The sequence below is a fragment of the Hypanus sabinus genome, chromosome 3 (genome assembly GCF_030144855.1).
Source record: "Hypanus sabinus isolate sHypSab1 chromosome 3, sHypSab1.hap1, whole genome shotgun sequence".
Taxonomy (NCBI): domain Eukaryota; kingdom Metazoa; phylum Chordata; class Chondrichthyes; order Myliobatiformes; family Dasyatidae; genus Hypanus; species Hypanus sabinus.
The window spans coordinates 6,018,379-6,038,542 of NC_082708.1; the positions used below are offsets into that span (position 1 = coordinate 6,018,379).

The 20,164-nt window shown below is 43.4% G+C and overlaps 1 protein-coding gene across 1 annotated transcript in view; it reads right to left on the reverse strand.

Annotated features, from left to right (window-relative positions):
- The window catches only part of clpb (ClpB family mitochondrial disaggregase), a 170,696-nt gene that overhangs the window by 76,192 nt on the left and 74,340 nt on the right, over positions 1-20,164 (reverse strand). Inside the window, exon 6 of the mRNA XM_059963614.1 lies at positions 8,341-8,438. Within this exon, the coding sequence (XP_059819597.1) occupies positions 8,341-8,438 (98 nt within the window). The remainder of the gene's footprint in view (positions 1-8,340; positions 8,439-20,164) is intronic.

The window sequence follows — 20,164 nt, forward strand, 5'->3', positions numbered from 1 at the left end:
AGAGAATGATGGGTGTGTGTAACACATTGCTGGGGGTGGTGGTTGAGGTGGATACATTAGGGACATTTAAGAGACTCCTGTGAAAGATGTATGGATGATAGAAAAATGGAAGGTTATGTGGGACTGAAGGGTTAGCTTGTTCTTGGAGGAGGTTGAAAGGTCACACATTGTGGGCCAAATGGTCTGCACTGTGCTGTATTCTTCTACGTTTTAAACACCTTGAGAGAGCTGAGATCAGAAAATCAAGGGGGAATTGGACTGAAAATGATACTTACTTTATATGAAAATTTAAAAGAGGAAAATGAAACATTTACTTCATGATACCTCATTGAATTATTTAAAACATCTTCAACTTTACACCCATTTTTTAAAGTTTCAGAATATAAATTAAAAGCAGCTAAGCTGCCTGTTTAATATTTGAGAATTTTAGCCTGTTTGTATTTGGTGTTGCACATTATGTGAATGATTCAAAGATGCAAATACTCTGATAGCAGGTGAACATGGGACACGGACTCCTTCCCTTATGTCCGTACAGGCAGACATCTGTGAGTCTGAGCTGTTTAAATGATGCATCTTCTGCCAGAAGCACCTGAATGTTTGACTTGGGCTGTTGTGAGCGTCGCTTTCACAGGGGAGCTGTCACACACTTATTGGCCCATCTGAAAGCCTGCAAATGATGGATTCCATCAGTTTATTGAGTATTTGTTTTCCACTGCATTCATTTTTTTATATAGGAAATTTCATTTCAGACAATTTATCATCAGTCACTTTCTAAAACATAATAAGAAAAGTGCCGGAGACAGATGACATTTTCTCTGTATGTGTTTGTGACAGAGACACAGACAGACACACTCAGACAGATTTTGCATGTATCTATCGAGTATGAAGTTTGTGTGTGTGAGTCTGTAAGACCATAATACATAGGAGCAGAATTAGGCCATTTTGCCCATCACGTCTGCTCCACCATTCCATCATGGCTGATTTATTATCTCTCTCAGCCCCATTCTCCTGTCTTCTCCCCATAACCTTTGACGTCCTGACGGATCAAGAACCTATCAACCACTGCTTTACACATATCCAATGTCTGCCCGAGTCTCAGGGTACGAGTAAATGTATCCGCATGCTTATAAGCTTCCATGTGGGTGTAGTAATCATACAAATCTTCCCAATTCTGTCACATTTAAGGATTCTACAACCCAGTCTCTCAATATCATTTTTTTCTTGCATTTGTCTACTTTTGCACATTGATTGTCAGTCTTGTTTCAAGTTCAAAGTAAATTATGCAGATGTCACAATATACAACCATGAGATTAATTTTCTTGTGGGCATTCACAGTAAGAATAAAGAAACAGAGTAGAATCAATGAAAACTGCGCACAACAAGACGGATAAACAACCAACACGGAAAGGACAACAAACTGAGCAAATAAAAAAAATTAATAAGATATAAATAACAAGAACATGAGAAAGTGAGTCTACAGGCTGTGGAAACATTTCATTGTTGGGGTAAGTGAAGTTATCCCCTCTGGGTCAGAAACCTGATGGTTATAGGGTAATAATTGTTCCTGAAACTGGTGGTGTGGGAACTGAGACTCCTGTACCACTTCCATAAACTCTATCATATTTCTTAGTTTTTTGTAAATGCCTGCAAGAAAATGAATCTCAAGGTAGTATATGGTGACACTTACATGCTTTGATAATAAATTTCCTTGGACTGTCACTCTGGGCTGAACTTCACAAACACTTGTGCTTTTTTAATTTATTCAGAGGCTGTAGTATCAGCTGGACTTAATTCCAGTCATCCTATTACAGGAAGGATGTCAAGGCTTTGGAGAGGGTGCAGAAGAGCCTCACCAGGATGTTGCCTGAATTAGAGAGCATGAACGATAAGAAAAGGCTGGACAAACTTGGGTTGATTTCTCAGAAACAGTTAACCTGATCAACCATTCTCATTAGTCCCACCATTCTCAGAGCCCCACTCTGTCACTGCTTTGCAGCCAAGGCAGTGTAGAGGAAGCAGGGAGTCTGCAGAAGGACATGGACAGATTGGGAGAATGGGCAAAGAATTGGCAGGTGGAAGATACTGCAGGGTATTGTATGGTCATGCACTTTGGTACAAGAAATAAAGGTGTACACTATTTTCTAAACGGGGAACAAATTCAGAAATCAGAGGTGCAGGATTCCCTGAAGGCTAATTTGCAGATTAAGTTGGTGGTGAGGAAGGTAAATACAATGTCAGCATTCATTTTCAGAGGGCTGGAATATAATAGCAACAATGTAATGCTGAGGATTTACGAGGCATTGGTCATAACACACTTACTGTGAGTATTGTGAGCAGTTTTGGGCCCCTTATCAAAGAAAGGATATGCTGTCATTGGAGAGGGTCCAGAGAAGGTTCATGAGAATGACCCTGGGAATGAAAGGGTTAACTTATCGGGTGTGCTTAATGCCTCTCGATCTGTACTCGCTGGAATTCAGGTGAATGAGGGGGAATCTAGTTGAAACATACCAAATGAAAGGAGTTGAGGAGGAATTTCATTAGCTGGGGGGTGCGTGGTGGGGGTGTGAATTAGTGAATTCATTGCCACAGACTGTTTTGGAGGCCAAGTCATTGGGTATATTTAAAGTGGAGGTTGATAGGATCTTGATTAGTCAGGGCCTTAAAGATTACAGGGAGAATGCAGAAAAATGGGATTGAAAGGGATAGTAAGTAGAAGGCAGAGCAGATTCAGCAGGCCAAATGGCTTGATTCTGCACTAAATCATTTTTTATAATGCTGGCATTTATGGATTTTATTCCATATTTGCACTCTAACCTCTAACTTCACATTAAATAATACTTTATTCTTTATAAATGTTGAATTATTTTTTTGTTATTTATTACACCCTGACCAACACACTACAGCAAATTCCCAATCCATGAAAATGTATACAGTGAGTATAGTCGATCCTTGATCCTTAAGCATAAGGGAATGGTGAGATGTTGGAGGAGATATTTTTGAAAAGGGATTTTATAGCAGGTGAAGACATGCCTTTAAGCCCAACTGGTCCACACCAACTAAGATGTCCATGCAAGCCAGTCCCATTTATGAAGTGCTACAGCACAAAAACACACCCTTCTGCCCATCTAATACATTCCAACTTGATCTGCTTTGCCTGCCTTTGTCTCACATCCTTCTAAATCTTTGCAATCCATATACCAGGAGAGTGAAGAGAGGAACAGTTGGCATTTTCCACAGATACTGTCTAATTTTTTTCAGCAGCTTCTTGTTTTTATGTCAGATTTCCAGCGTCTACTGTTCTTTTCTTGAGGTTTTAGGACAGCAAGATGGCAGTTTCACAATCAACAGTACTGTTAGCAGCTTTTTAAAAATTCTATCTGAAATATGGAGATGGAAAACACCAATCTCAAAACTCTTCTCCTTAGACCATAACATATAAGACCAGAATTAAGCCATTTGGCTCATGGAGTCTGCTCCACCATTTCATCATGGCTGATCCAATTTTCCTCTCAGCTCCAATCTCCTGCCTCCTCCCCATATCCCTTCATGCCCCTGACCAATCAAGAATCTATCAACCTCTGCCTTAAATATCCATAAAGACTTGGCTTTCACAGCTGCACATGACAAAGAATTCCACAGATTCACCAGCTTGCACCTATGCCCCCTTGTGGGGAAGGCTTCAGGAGGAAACCCCCAAGGAAAAATACAGAGCTGGAGTCCCTTCCTGCAGTCCTATATCAAGTTCAATGTGAAGCTGTTGGCACTAAACTGAATCAGTCTCTGCTGTTCCTCTGGATTCATTGGCTGCTACATGGGTGACAGTTTGCTCTCCATATCACAGAGTCCTGGCTTGCATATGACATAGACAGCTAGGATGCAACATCCATGGCTGACCCCGGCCAATGGAGGGCCTCTATCCTAAATATTACACACTTAAACACTCCTGCTGTCCTGATTACTAATATAACCATAGACCTGAGCTCAAGCTGCTAGATAGACAGTGCAGGAATCCCCAAAGGTTAATTTGCAGGTTGAGCTGGTGGTAAGGAATGCAAATGCAATGTCAGCATTCATTCAAGAGGACTAGAATACAAAAGCAAGAATGTAATGCTGAGGCTTTATATAGCCTTGGTCAGACCACACTTGGAGTATTGTGAGCAGTTTTGGGCCCCTTATCTAAGAAAGGACATGCTGGCATTGGAGAGGATCCAGAGGAGGTTCACAAGAATCATCCCAGGAATGAAAGGGTTAATACATGAGGAGCATTTAATGGCTTGGGGCTTGTACTTGATGGAGTTTAGCAGAATGAGGGTTAATCTTACTGAAATCTATCAAATACTGAAAGGCCTGAATAGGGTGGATGTAGAGAAGATTTTTCAATAGTGGAGGAGTCTAGGACCAGCGGGCACAACTTCAGAATATAAGGACATCCCTTTAGAACAGAAATGAGAATGAATTTCTTTCGCCAGACAGTGGTGAATCTGTGGAATTCAATGCCACAGACGGCTGTGGAGGCCAAGTCATTGGGTATATTTAAAGTGGAGGTTGATAGCTTCTTGATTAGTACGGGTATCGAAGGTTACAGGGAGAATTCAGGAAAATGAGGTTGAGAGGGATAATAAATCAGCCATGACGAAATGGTGGAGCAGACTCGATGGGCTGAATGGCTTAATTCTGCTCTTATGTCTTATGATCAATTTTATGTTGTTGAGGGTCTATGTGTACGTGACACTGAGCTGGTTATACTCATCAAAGACAGTATTGACCCTCAGAGTGACAGAAAGAGGCCTGAATCAGTGCCAGGCCTCCCTCTGCACAGCGGGACTGCAGGAGAATACAAAGATAGGGATGGCAGAGGCATTTGAAAGCAAAGACTGATTGAATTGCTTTTACAAAGCTGGCAGTGACCCAAGTCAAGTGTACTCTTGCAGCCTGAGCCAGAATGGGTCACCAAGATGTTTATTGGTCAGGACATCAAGGAGATCTCCCCTCTTCAGTTCTGAAATAATGCCATAAGATAATTTACATTGAGAGGACAAACAGGATCAAAGAGTAACATCTTTAGAGTTTAGTGAAAGATTAACATATTTACATGAAGTATTAGGGAATTACGGATTATGGAAATTTCCCCCTCCCCTTTCCTCTTCTTCAATTCCCCACTCTAGCTCCACTCTTATCTCTTCTCCTCACCTGCCTATCCTCCCTCTGGTGACTCTCCTCATTTCCTTTCTCCCACAGTCCACTCTCCTCTCCTATCATATTCCCCCTTCTCCAGCCCTTTGCCTTTTCCACCTATCACCTCCCAGCTTCTTACTTCAACCACCCCCCCCCCTTCCCTACTTGCCTGGCCTCATTATCACCTTCTAGCTTATACTCATTCCCCTCATCAATCTTCTTATTCTGGCTTCCTCACCCTTCCTTTCCAGTCCTGATGAAGGGTCTCAGCCCAAAACGTCAACTGTTCATTCTTCTTCATAGGTGCCGCCTGACCTGCTGAGTTCCTCCAGCACTGTGTGTGCGTGTTGCTCTTGGAGCATTCCGCTCAAATTCCCCTCAACCAGCGGGCTCCTGAACCACAGGGTGTGCAGGCAGTCCCCAGGTTACGAATGAGTTCCGTTCCTGAGTCCGTCTTTAAGTTGGATTTGTACGTAAGTCGGAACAAATACATCCGGTATTATTTAGTGTCAGTTAGTCAAACGTTTGTCTTAGTATATAGTATATATTTTACCTTTCTATGCATATAAAATACTGAAGAAACATAAGAAACATATGTATTCCAATAATTAAACCACTGTGTTGCTTAGTAATAGTTATAGGTTTCATCGGGGCAGGACCTCCATCATTCTCAGTTTATCCTTTAAAATTGTTCCGATCATTAACCGAGTGTAGCCTAATGCTTTTCCATTTCATTTTCAATCTTTTTATTAATTTTCCAAAAGAAAAAAAATACAAATCAGAGAAGTTTTAGCAAACACATAATACGCAAGATGTAAAAAAAACAAAAAAATATACTGTCAATTAAATATAATATAATTATATAATATATAATATAATTATTAAATATAATGTTAAGCTGTTGTATATAGTATATAAACAAGAAACCACAACTCCTCTTGACAAATCATAAAGAAAAAAAGATTGGAAATTTTATTAATAAGGAGAAAAAAATCCCCTGCTAAACTAACCTAAAACAAAAAAAGAAAGACTGGGCAGTCCATTTGAGGATAAAATTAGAAAAAAAATAGAAAGAAAACATCCTTCCAGTCATCTCCAAACCAAACGCTTTTCCAATGACCGAAAACGTTTCACCTCTTTCCAAACGCTTTATTATTTCCACTTTATTTTCAATCATTATCAACGGAACAGAAACTCTGTGGGGGGGCGGGTCCCGAGGTCCGCTGGGTCCTAAGAACCACCGCACTGAATTCCCCAGGTCCTAAAGTCCATTGCACTGAGACAGGTTAAATGGGACAAGTAGGGGCTATGCTGGGTTTGGGTATTTGATCCTCCACAATATTCCGCGTGGGAATTTAAACTGGAGGTGTCAGTGTTTTTTATATGAGATTTGAGTTGCGAGCTCGACATCAACCTGGCACGGATGGGAGAGCGCACTCAGGAGCGGTCTGTCACTGAATCGAACTTGGGAACCTCTGTTCTCGAGCCCAGCACTGATCTCACTGTGCCACCAGCCAACCGGAAAAGGGGGGGTCAGGGTGAATTTTGCTCAGAAAAATTTAAGCCAAATACAAAGTTAAACACTCAACACAGTGTCAATGGCAACGACTTAAAATGGAGGACGGCATTCTCCTTCCTCAGTTCGTAAGTACGAGTTGTTCGTAAGTCGGACATTCGTAACTCAGGGACTACCTGTAATTTTACTCAATTTCACCCACCCCAACACTGATCCCGCAACCTATGGACTCACTTTAAAGGACTCTTCAACTCATGTTCTCGATATTAATTTCTTAAATTATTTTGGCTTTTAAATAATGTTTGTATTTGCACAGTTTGCTGTCAAATGCACATGGGTTGTTTGTCCATCTCGTTGTATCCAGTTTTCATTGATTCTGTTGTGTTTCTTTACATTTTCTGTGAATGCCCACAAGAAAATGAATCTCAGCATTGTATATCATGACATATATGTACTTCGATAATAAAGTTACTTTCAAAGATTTTAAATTCTGGTCCCCTCGTTATAAGAAGGATGTGGAAGCTTTAGAGAGGGTGCAGAGGAGATTTACCAGGATGCTGCCTGGATTAGAGAGCATGTCTTATGAGGATAGGTTGAGTGAGCTAGGGATTTTCTCTTTGGAGTAAAGGAGGATGAGAGGTGACTTGATGGAGATGTAAAGAAAAGGCGCATTGATAGAGTGCAAGCCAGAGCCCTTTTCCCAGGGTGGAAATGGCCAAGAAGAGGGGGCATAACTTTAAGGTGATTGGAGGAAATATAGTGGGGGGGGGGGGAATGTCAGAGGCAGGTGTTTTTACACAGAATTGTGGGTGTGTAAAGCACACTGCAGATACATTAGAGACATTTAAGAGTCCTAAACAGGCACATAGATGACATAAAAATTGAGGGCTACATATGAGGGAAAGGCTAGATTGATCTTCGACCAGGTTAAAAGCTTAGCACAACATCATGAGCAGTTCTAGATTCTCTCAGTTGATTAGCTGGTACAAAAATAGGAAATATTTAAAAGGCGGTGAGCTAAAGGCAGGCAAACGGGACTAGCTTGTATAGGAATCTTAGTCAGCATGGACTAGTTCAGCTGGAGGGCCTTTTTCTGCGTCGTTACACTCTGACTCTGTCACATTCCTTCCCAAAACCGGACTCTCTAAAAGTGCAACAAAAGATTAGCTGTATTTGTCACATGTACATGGGGGGATCTCATTGAAATCTATCGAATATTGAAAGGACTTGATGGGTCGAATGGCCCAATTCTGCTACGTCTCATGGTCTTATACACACCAAAGCATACAGTGAAATATGTCATTTTGTGTCAATGACAAAAACATTCCAAGATTGTACTGGAGACAGCCACACTTCCTGCATCAACATAGCATGCCCACAACTTTTTAACTCGTACGTCTTTGGAAAGTGGGAAGAAACCAGAGGAAACCCCTGTTGACAAGGGGAGGGCATTCAAACTCCTTTCCAACAGCGACGGGATTTGAACCCCGATCACTAGCACTGTAAAGTGTTAAGCTAGCCACAATGCTACCAGTCCAGCCTTGCCTAGCTACTGGACAGAAGCCTAAGTCATTGTCTATAACATGGGAAACAGTGGGTAAACAACATGCCTGCATGGGTCTCAGGATATAGAGCTCTGATATACTTGCCTTCATTTCAGCTTCCTTCAGTAGTTTCTTGACTTCTCCTTCCCGGGCATAATCAACGGGTGTGTGTCCCATGTCGTTCTGCAGCGAGGGGTTGGCGCCTGAGTGAGAGAAAGGTGACCATTCAATATGGTGGAGACAACTAGGACTCTATAAAAACTTCTGACAGAACAACTTGATCTGAGTTCATCAATTCAGCAACACACGGTCTCTGACGTGACAAAGAACACAAAACAATACAGCAAAGTACAGGCCCTTCAGCCCACAATGTTGTACTGACTTTTAACCTGTTCTAAGATCAATCTAACCCTTCCATCCTACATTGTCCTCTATTTTTCTATCATGCATGTGCCTATCCAAGAGTCTCTTAAAAGTCCCTAATGTATCTGCCCCTCGCCCCTTCCACTCCGTGTAAAAAATTTACCTCTGACATCCTCCCTATACTTTCCTCCAATCACCTTAAAATTATGCCTACTTGCTTTAGTCATTTCTACCCTGGAAAAAAGTCTCTGGCAGTCCACTCTATCTATGCCTCTTATCTCCGTGTACACCTCTGTCAAGTCACCTCGCATATCAGCAACTTCATTCCCACAGTCCCCATTTGCAAACTCCCACACCTTCTACACAGTAATATTCCTCTAAACTCACCAACATTTCTCCCAGCACAGACACAACAATACGCCTACCACTGACTTACTAGCAGCCCAGCTCACCAATACCCTTGATTCACAAAATCCTCACACGTGCACTCACTAAGGAGCCTTTACAGATTGTTTAGGGAATGGGGATGCACTTATTCAGGTAGAAGTATCAGTCAAAGCAGAAATCAAGGAAAATATTGTGACGTCTGAGTACAATACCGTCTAAAAGTGCCGATGTCCAAAACGTAAACACATTGAAGATCAAGACCATCATGTACTGTGCACACGTGCATGTTTGTGTGTGTGTGTTTATATATATACACATACACACCCAGTCATCACTTAATTAGCTATCTCCTGTACCTAATAAAGTGGCCACTGACTGTATGTTCATGGTCTTTTGCCGCTGTAGCCCATTATCTTCAAGGTTCAACGTATTGTGGATTCAGAGATGCTCTTCTACACACCACTGTTGTAATTTGTGGTTATCTGAATCACCGTTGGTCTCCTGTCAGCTTGAACCAGTCTGGCCATTCTCCTCTGACCTCTCTCATTAACGAGGTGTTTTTTGTCCACAGAACTGCCGCTCACTGGGTGCTTTTTTATTTCTCGTATCATTCTCTGTAACTCTAGAATCTGTTGTATGGGAAATCCTAGGAGATTAGCAGTTTCTGAGATACTTAAACCATCCTGTCAGGCACCAACAATTATTCCACAGTCAAAGTCACTTAGATCACATTTCTTCCCCATTCTGATGTTCGGTCTGAACAACTGTAGTGTTCTAAGACTTCATAACCCCTGTGAACTCGCGGTCATTTTATTCAGGATAACCTCTGAGCCACTTCCCATTGTCATACAGGGTTGATGAGATGTGTTTATCAGAATTTAAGAGGAATCTCAGCATTTACCAAGCAGAGAAGGCGATGGATTAAGTGCCAGCAAATGGGATTAGTATAAGTGGGTTTAATGGTCGGTTTTAATGAGGGCAGCCAAAGGTCTGGTTTCTTTGCCAAATGACTCTACTATATAGGAATTAGGGAGAGATCCCCTCGGGCACAAAGAGGTGCGGTCGTAGACAGGCAGCTGACTGGGAAGGAGGGGCAATGAGAATGAGTAGTCATCAATGGGCACAAATTGGAGTGCAGAGATGGAGGGGGGAACAAATCCATGAACAGGATGCCTCAGTGGAAAAACTCTGCATGCATTCCTATAATCCCTGTCTATATCCCACAAATTCCCTTTCATTCTCCTTCATTTTGGAGCATAAAGTCCTAACTCGTTCACCTTTTCCAGTTACTCATCTCCTCAAGACCCAGCAACATCTTTGTAAATTTTCTCGGTACGCTTTTGTACTTATTAATATCTTTCCTTGCAGGTAGATGACCAGAACTGCATACAATTCTCCAAACGTGGCCTCATCAATTCCTTACACAGGGTCAACATAATGTAAACCTTTCACAGTCTCATCCTGATATCATATAAATGCTGCATCAAAATGATGCTGGAGTTCAGAAAAAAAGGAGGGGGGTTGGGAGGTGGAGAGAAATCTCATTGAAACCTGTTGAATATTGAAAGGCCAAACAGAGTGGATGAGAAGAGAATGCTTCCTATGGTGGGGGAGTCTAGGACCAGAGGGCACAGCCTCAGAATAGAAGGATGTCCTTTTAGTAAATAGATGAGGAGGAATTTCTTTAGCTATAAGACCATAAGATATAGGAGCAGAATTAGACCATTTGGCCTTTTGAGTCTGCTCCACCATTTCATCATAGCTGGTCCAATTTTCCTCTCGGCTTCAACCTCCTGCCTTCTCCCTGTATCCTTTCATGCCCTAACCCACAGCCACTCTCTGGCTAAAAAATTTCGTTCTCATCTCTGTTCTAAAAGGACACCCCTCTATTTTGAACCTGTGTTGTCTGGTCTTAGACTCTCCCACCATAGGAACCATCCTCTCCTCATCCACTCTATCAAGGCATGTCTCCGTTTGATAGGCTTCAATGTGGTTATTCCTCATTCTTCTAAATTCTAGTGAATACAGGCCCAGACCCATTAAACGGTTTTCATATGACAAACCATTCAATGCTGAAGTCATTTCCATGAACTTCCTTTGAACCCTCTCCAGTTTCAGTACATCCTTTCTAAGACAAGGGGTCCAAAGTTGCTCACAATACTCTTTGAAGTCTCGCCTGTGTTTTATAAAGTCTCAACATTACATCCTTGCTTTTATATTCTAGTCCTCTTGAAATGAATCCTAACATCACATTTGCCTTCCTCACCACAGACTCAACCAGCAAATTAACCTTTAGGGAATCCTGCACAAGGACTCCCAAGTCCCTTTGCTCGTCAGTTATTTGTATTTTCTGTCCATTTAGAAAATAGTCAATCCTTTCATTTCTTCTACCAATGTGCATGACCATACACTTCCAGACACTGTATCTCATCTGCCACTTCTTTGCCCATTCTTCTAATCTGTCTTTCTGTAGCTTCTCTATTTTCTCAATACTACCTGCCCCTCCACCTATCTTCATATTGTTTGCAAATTTTGCAACAAAGCCATCAATTCCACCATCCAAATCATTGGCACATAACATAAAAATAATTGGTCTCAAAGAAGACCCCTGTGGAACACCACTAATCACTGGCAGCCAACCAGAAAAGTCTCCCTTTATCCCCACTCTTTGCCTCCTGCCAATCAGCCTCTGCTTTATCCACACTAGAGTCTTCCATGTAATACTATGGGCATGTAGCTTGTTAAGCAGCCTCATGTGTGGCACCTTGTCAAAGGCCTTCTGAAAATCCAAGTGCACAACATCAACTGATTCTCTCGTTTATCCTGCTTGTTATTTCTTCAAAGAATTCCAACAAATTTGTCAGGCAAGGCTTTCCCTGGAGGAAACTATGCTGACTATGGTCTATTTTATCATGCGCCTCTAAGTACCTTGAGACCTCATCCTGAATAATCGACTCTAACCCCTGAGGTCAGATTAACTGGACTATAATTCCGCTTCTTCTGCCTCTCCCTTCTTGAAGAGTGTAGTGACATTTGCAATTAAGAAGGTGGTGAATCTGTGTAATTCATTGCTACAGACCAAGTCATTGAATATATTTAAGGTGGAGGTGGATAGGTTCTTGGTTAGTCAGGGTGTCAAATATTATGGGGAGAAGTCCAAAGAATGGGGTTGAGAGGCATAATAAATAAGCCATGATGGAATGGTGGAACAGACTGAATGGGCTGAGTAGCCTCATTCTGCTCTTGTGTCCTATGGTCTAAAATATAAACTCAGTAGAAGGAGCGATGATCATTATCATACATCCGAGTCTTTGCAGATTACAGCCTGTTTATCTCTGTACTCTGGGAGTTGTGTGCCGTGCCCCTAAGCATGTCTGCTGCAGTGACGATTTACATCCTGCTCTTTGCAATATTGATCGCTGCTGTGCACAACACTCCTAAGGGTGGTATTGGAACTGCTTGCTTGCTCACAATCAATTCTGGAGTTTTATGAGATATATATACACACACATTGGGTTCGCCACCTCTGGCAGTGTTCGTGGGCAGTGCTGGGTGCTTGAGCTTGGCGTGCTGCATACGCTGCTTGCATTGAGATGCTGGAGCCATCGAGCACTATAGAACAGAACCAGGCCCTTCAGATTATCCAGTCTGTGCAGAACTGTTATTCTGCCTACACCCATCGACTCACTCCAGGACCATAGCCCTCCATACCCCTCACATTCATGTACTCATCCAAACTTCTCTTAAGTGCTGAGATTGACCCCACATCCACCACATCCTCTGTTAGCTCATTGCACACTCTCACTACCCTCTGAGTGAAGAAATTTCCCCTCAGGCTCCCTTTAAATATTTCACCTTTATCCTTAACCCATGACTTTGAGTTCTAGTCTCACCCGACCTCGGTGGAAAAAGCCTGTTTGCATTTAGAAAAAAAACATTAAAAACCTAACCTATTCAACCTATCCCTGTAACTCAGGTCTTCAAATCCTGGCAATATCCTTGTAAATTTTCTTTGCAATCTGACCAGAACTGCACACAATACTCTAAATTAGGCCTTATACAATTTCAACAAAAAGAGAAGTTGATTCTATCCTGTGTGATTGACCATTAATAATTTCATAATCAATATGGTAGCATAGTGGTTAGTGTAATACTAATACAGCTTGGGCATCAGAGTTCCGAGTTCAATTCCAGCACCAACTGTAAGAAAGTTTGTACGTTCCTCCCGTGTGTGTGTGTGGGTTTCCTCCAGGTGATCTGGTTTCCTCCAGTAGTCCAAAGACACACTGATTAATAGATTAATTGGTCATTGTAAACTTTCCTGTAATTGGGTTGGGGATAAATAGATGGATTGTTGGGTGGTAAAGCTCGGTGGACTGCAAGGACCTGCTCTGTGCTGTATCTCTATATAAATACATAAATAAATTAACATCAGTAACAGAAGCTGTAAACTATGTCAAGGCTTTGTGGGATTGTGCGCTGTGCGAATTTGATGTGTACTTCCAGATAGACAGTAGATGTGGCACCTTGTCCAGTTAAACTGGGCTAGGGAGGACAGGGGGCTGGATGTGAACGCTCTGACACAGCGATCTTTATTTAAACAGCCAGAATGATCTCCGTAGTACAATATCCTCAATCAGTTCCCCTTCATCGATAATGGAATTTGCCTAATCATCACAGAATGGCAGAGTAATCACACAATCAATAAAGGGAGAAAAATGAGTCCAATATCGGCCCGGCGCAGCCCTTGAGTTACTGCGGGGACGATCAAACAATCATTATTTAAATTACGCAGCAGCCAGGCCATTGAAGACAAAATCCTCAGAGCATCTGCCAAATTCCTGGAACCAGTGGTGGTCTCGGTGAACCGCTGCACCTCGGAACACAAAGCAGTACAGCACAGGAACAGGCCCTTCAGCCCACAATGTTGTACTCAACCAACTCAATTAGCAATCAGATGGCCAACTAAACTAATCACCTCTGCCTACACAATGTCCAAAACATTCCATTTCCCTCCCTTTCCTCACGTTCATGAGCCTATCGAAATGTCTCTGGAAAGTCTCTAATGGATCTGCCTCTACTCCCACCCCAAGCAGTGCATTCTGTTAAAAAACATCTCCTTAAAAATTACCTGAACTCACCTTAAATGCATGCCCTCTGGTATTAGACATTTCAACCCTGGGAAAAAGATACTGTCTGTCTACCCTATCTATGCTTCCCCCCCCCCCCCCCTCAGCCTCCGCTGTTCCGGGGAAAACAACATAAATTAACCCAACCTCTTGTTACAGCACATGCCCTCTGATGGACGAACGGAGAGTAACACAGCAGATACGATGTACATTCCTAACGAGAGTGAACAGCCCAAGACTGTTTCCCAGGGTGGGAATGACCAGTATGAAGGGGTATAATTTTAAGGTGTTTTTTGCAAAGAGCATGCTAAGTGAAACGCACTGCCCAGGGTGGTGGTACAGCCAGGTACACAGACCACAGCACAGTACAGGCCCTTTGTCCCATAACACACTGCCCAGGGTGATGGTACAGCCAGGTACACAGACCACAGCACAGTACAGGCCCTTCGTCCCGTAACACACTGCCCAGGGTGGTGGTACAGCCAGGTACACAGACCACAGAATACTACAGCACAGTACAGGCCCTTCATCCCATGATGTGCTGGCCTGCATGCTCAATCTAACCCTTCCCTCCCACATAACCCTCCATTTTTCATCCAGGTACCCATCTAAGAGTCTCTTTAATGTCTCTAATGTATCTGCTTCCTCCACCACCACCCCAGGCAGCTCATTCCACGCACCCATCACCTCTGACATCCCCCCCACCATACTTCCCTCCAAACACATTTAAATTATGCCCCCTTATATTAGCCATACCAGAGGTTCCCAACCTTTTTTATGCCATGGGCTCACCCCAGCACCCGAGGGGTCCATGGACCACAGGGTGGGAACCCCTGCCATCGGCACACTTAAGAAACTCTCAGATAGGTTCATGGATGATGGAAAATAGAGGGTTATGTAGGAAGGAAGCATTATACTGACCTCAGAGTAAGTTAAAAAGTTGGCACAACATCGTGGGCAGAGCGTTCTGTGCAGTAATGATCTGTGTACTTATGTACAATTAAAACTGTCAGGATTAGGAGGCTCATATTAAACAACCAGTCAGTGAATGAGTAGGGAGCCCTCCTAGATTAACACAGCTACCCTTGCCCTTCCAGCTCAGGGGTTCCAAACCTTTTGATGCCATGGACCCCACCGAGGGCTCTGTGGACTGCAGGGTGGGAATCCCTATGTAGCCAGTAGAAGTGATGGGTGGGCTTTGATGGTGCTGTATAAGGAGTTTTGGTGAGTCAGTTCAATCACAATATTTACCTTGTTGCTCATCTTACAGAGCGTGTGGGCAAACGGCAATGGCTTAGGTGGGAAGCCTGGTCAGTATCGGCCGGCTGGGTGGAAGGGCCTTTTTCTATGTTGTACGAGTCTATGACTCTGTGGCACTTAAAATTACGTCATCCCTGTGGGATCTTGCTGTGCACAAGATGGGTACTGCATTTCCCATGAAACAACTGACTTGAAAAAGCCAGCCACTGCAGGATGGGGAAACAGGGAGATTGCCCTTGGTTTATTGTCACACGTACTGAGATGCAGTGGAAAGTTTGTCTTGCATACTGTTCATACAGATCAGATCATTACACAGTTCATTGAGACAGAACAAGAACAACAGGTACCAGAGTGCATAATAAAGTGTAACAGCAACACAGAAAGTGCAGTGCAAGCAGACAGTAAGGTGCAAGACAGACTGTGAAATCAAGAGTCCATTTTATTGTATCAGGAAACTCATCAATAGTCCTACAAGCTGGAGAAACCTGTCCTCCAGCCTTGTGGCATGTGCTTTCAGGATTACCTATCTTCTGGTGGTGGAGCAAACTGGTACAACTACATACAACATGTAGACATACAAATCAGCCTTGATGCAATGGTGGAGCAGACTCAATGGGCTAATTGGCCTAATTCTGTTCCAATGTCTTATGAATAGGACAGGTTTGGAGGGATGTGGGTCAAATGGGACCAGCTAATGGAGATAATGTGGTTGGCATGAATGAGTTGAGCCGAAGCACCTGTTTCTGTGCTGTATAATTCACCGACTCTGTAGTTGCAAATGAGACGTTGCTCTGCACAGTGCTACCACCCAGGTTCCCTTGCAGCTCAGTGGCCAATTCAAACCCTTTCAGACGCCTGGGAAATGAGAAAAGGTACATCCCATCTGCCCAGGAGTACCTCGCATGACCATTTAAAATGTTTACAAAACAAAACTTCAATTGCACAGCTGAGGAGAGCAGCACTCTGTTCTGAGTTATGTCCCACTGTAAGCTGATTCCACTTCGGCTAATGGGAAATGGGCAGACAACAATCAAAGCCATTTAACAAGACAGACTTTCACATATTCCAGACCGCCCATCTGCTCACTAGTTCTAGTTTTACAGAAATATTTACTGAGGAGTGTCTGGTGCTGACCCTTTGAAAGCTCTACACCGTCCCACAACTGTACACTTTCCACACAGTCATGCAAAGTTTTCCAAGTACTTCTGACTCCTGACCAGAGGTGCATAAAATCACGCAGGGCATAAAAAAGGTGAATAAAGATTAAAGATTACAATACTGTGTTCAGCTGGGGTTGCCTCTTTAGAGGAAAGATATGGAGGCTTCAGAGGGAGTGCAGAGGGGATTTACCAGAATGTTGCCTGGATTAGAGAATGTCTTATGAAGACAGGCTGAGTGAGCTAGGGGCTTTCTTTTGGAAGGAAGGAGAATGAGAGGTGATTTTATAAAGGTGATAAGAGGCAAAGACAGAGTGAACCAGCTTGAGACTTTTTCCTAACAGGGAAATAGCTAATACAAGGGGGCATAATTTTAAGGTGATTGGGGGGAAATATAGGAGGGATGTCAGAGGTACACTTAGAGTCGTCGGTATGTGGAATGCCCTGTCAGGGGGTGGTGGTAGAGGCAGATACTTTGGGCACATTTAACATATTCTGAGATAGGCATTGGATGATAGAAAAATGGACGGTTATGTAGTGGGTTGGCAGAACATGATGGGCTGAAAGGCCTTTACTGCATTGTAATATTCTACACTCTATTAGCTTCACTTGTCACATGTACATGGAAATATGCATCAACAACCAAACCAGCCCTAAGGGTCGTCACACTTCCGGCACCAACATACTATGTCCACAACTTACTGACCCTAACCTGGAATGTAGGGGAAATCCGGAGTAGCCCAGGAAACCCATGTGGTCATGGGCAGAACATACAGACTTCTTACAGACAGCGGGGGGAAATGAACACCAATCGGTGATCGACGGCACCGTAAAGCAATGACTCCTATAGTAGTCTCTGGGAGCATTCTTCAAAGGGTGGTACGATTGATCCCTGACTGACTGTTCAATTTGGTAACAGAAGTGGCAGAAAAACAGCAGTATAAAGCAGGATGTCTCTGTTGGCTCAGCTGATTGTCTCTGACACAATCCTGTGTAAAGGATAAAACTGGGCCAGGTCACCTTCTCCTGTACAGAATGTGTTTACAATGAGATAAACATCAGTATTGCAGTTGATAGGTTGGCCACGGGATGATATTCATCAGCTGGCAAAATGGGCAGAGCAGCGGCAAATGGAATTCAATCCTGATGTATTTTGGGAGGACCAGTAAAGGGCAGAACATACATAATGAATGATGAAGGTACAAGGGAACCCATCTAGTCCGTGTCGAACCATTAATCTGCCTAGTCCTATTGACTTGTACCTGGACCATAACACTCCATACCTCTCTCATCCATGTAATTATCATAGAACACTACAACACAGAAACAGGCCCTTCAGCCCATCTAGTCCATGCTGATCTGTTATACTGCCTAGCCCCATCGACCTGCACCCAGACCATAGCCCTCCATACCCTCCCCCATCCATCCATGTACCTATCCAAATGTCTCTTAAACATTACAATCATACATATCCACTACTTTCACTGGCAAATCAACAAACACTTGTGCCATCCTCTGAGCGAAGAAGTTCCCCCTCAGCTCCCTCTTAAATATTTCATCTTCACCCGTGACCTCTAGTTCTAGGAAAACGCCTGCTTGCATTTACCCTATTTACATCCCTCATAATTGTGCATACCTCCATCAAATCTCCCCTACTCTCCTACGCCCTTCCAGGGAATAAAATCCTGACCCATTCATTCTTACCTTATAACTCACACCCTCAAGTCCTGGCAACTTCTTTGTAAATTTTTTCTGAACTCTGGCAATCTTACTTACATCTTTCCTATAGGTAGATCGTGGCACATTCAAATGCCAACAAAAGATGCACTTTTCTTTTAAAAAAGTGTTTTTTTGTGATCGTAAGACTATACTGGACTTCAAGAACGATGGGTACAGCAGGTCTACTGCATCAGTGATCCGCTCGTTGTTTGCAGCAGCTGGTGGGGGTGTCGAAGGAGCCAGCAGACGAGTTGGAGAAGGAAGATGAGAGGCATTGATCGTGGATAGTCAGAGGCTTTTTCCCAGGGCTGAAATGGTTGCCAAAAGAGGACACAGGGTTTAAGGTGCTGTGGAGTAGGTACACAGGAGATGTCGGGGTAAGTTTTTTACTCAGAGAGTGGTGAGTGTGCAGAATGGGCTGCCAGCAACGGTGGTGGAGGCAGATAAGATAGTGTCTTTTAAGAGACTTTTAGATAGTTACATGGAGCTTAGAAAAATAGAGGGCTATAGGTACCCCTAGTTATTTCCAAGATAGGGACCTGCTCGGCACAACTTTGTGGGCTGAAGGGCCTGTATTGTGCTGTAGATTTTCTATGTTTCTAAAAAAAAAAGAGTGGCACTGGTGCTCAGGTTGGAGAGGAAGAAGCCAGCAGAGAGCCGAGTGAAGGAGCAACTAGCGGACGGCCAGAAGGAGAAGCTGGTGCTTGGGTTGGAGAGGGAGAAGCCGGTGGTTAGCTGGGACAGGGAGAAGCTGGCACTCGGCTGAGAAAAGGAGAAGCTGGTGGTTGGGCCAGAGAGGGCTCAGAGGAGCTGACCTAGGTGCAGACTGTGCTACTGCTGGCTATTTGAAGGCTTTGGAGTTGGTGCATGAAAGCAGAGTGTAGTGTAACCGTAAGTGACTGTCATGGACGCTTCTCCTGCGATCGCAAGACCCTGTTGGACAGTGATACTGGAACATGCTCCAGGCCTTTTTCCGTTGTTTGGTGAAAGTCAGGCAATGAGGCAGCAGTGTGGCCTCAGTTGTAGTAAGGACTAGGCCTCAAGCTGCGGGCTAGCCTGCTGCAGTTCAGGTGCGGAAACGCTGGAGGCAGTGAAAGCGTCCGTGCTTGGTTGGGAGCTGGCCTCTCCTGTCAATGCAGCCCTCCAGTATTCAACCAGTGAAATGATGGGCTGGGTTGCTCTAAGCTCTATCATCTATTTGAATGTCGCTCATAGACTTGGACTATAAATGTGTTTTTTTTCCCCTCTCTCGCCATTTTGAATGTACGTTATGCACCTGGGCCCCAGAATCACTGTATGGTTTGAATGATAATTCAACTGATTTAATCTGATTTGATTTGATTTGATGACCAGAATTGCACACAATACTCCAAATTTGGCCTCACCAACATTTTTTAGATTTTGAACATAACATTCCCACTGCTATACTCAATACTCTGATATATAAAGACTGTGGGAAAAGCTACAGGAAGGTTGTATTTTCTTGCAAGAGGTGTAAAAGCAGGGAAGCAATTTTTTGGGGCTTCAGTGAGATTGCAACATCCTTTTAAATGACTTGGTGTACAAGGCTAGAGTCCTGAGATGAAACGTTAACTGTCTCCCTCTCCACAGACGCTGCTTGAGCTGCTGAGATTTTCCCAGCATGTTCTGTTTTGATTGTGATGGAAGCCAGTTCTTCTCAGCTTCAAGGACTGACAATGAGACTAGACTGGGATTGGACTGGCTTGAACATCCTCGTCTCCCAAATAAGGAGTCAAATCTGTCTCTGTCAGAAAAAGAAGTGGCGCATTCTGGGCTGATACCAAGTATTAATTACGTACGGTTAGCATTAGAGAGTTGAGGGCACGCTATGTTGGCACCAGAAGTGTGGCCACACTTGTGGGCTGCACTAATCACAATCCTCACTAATCTGAT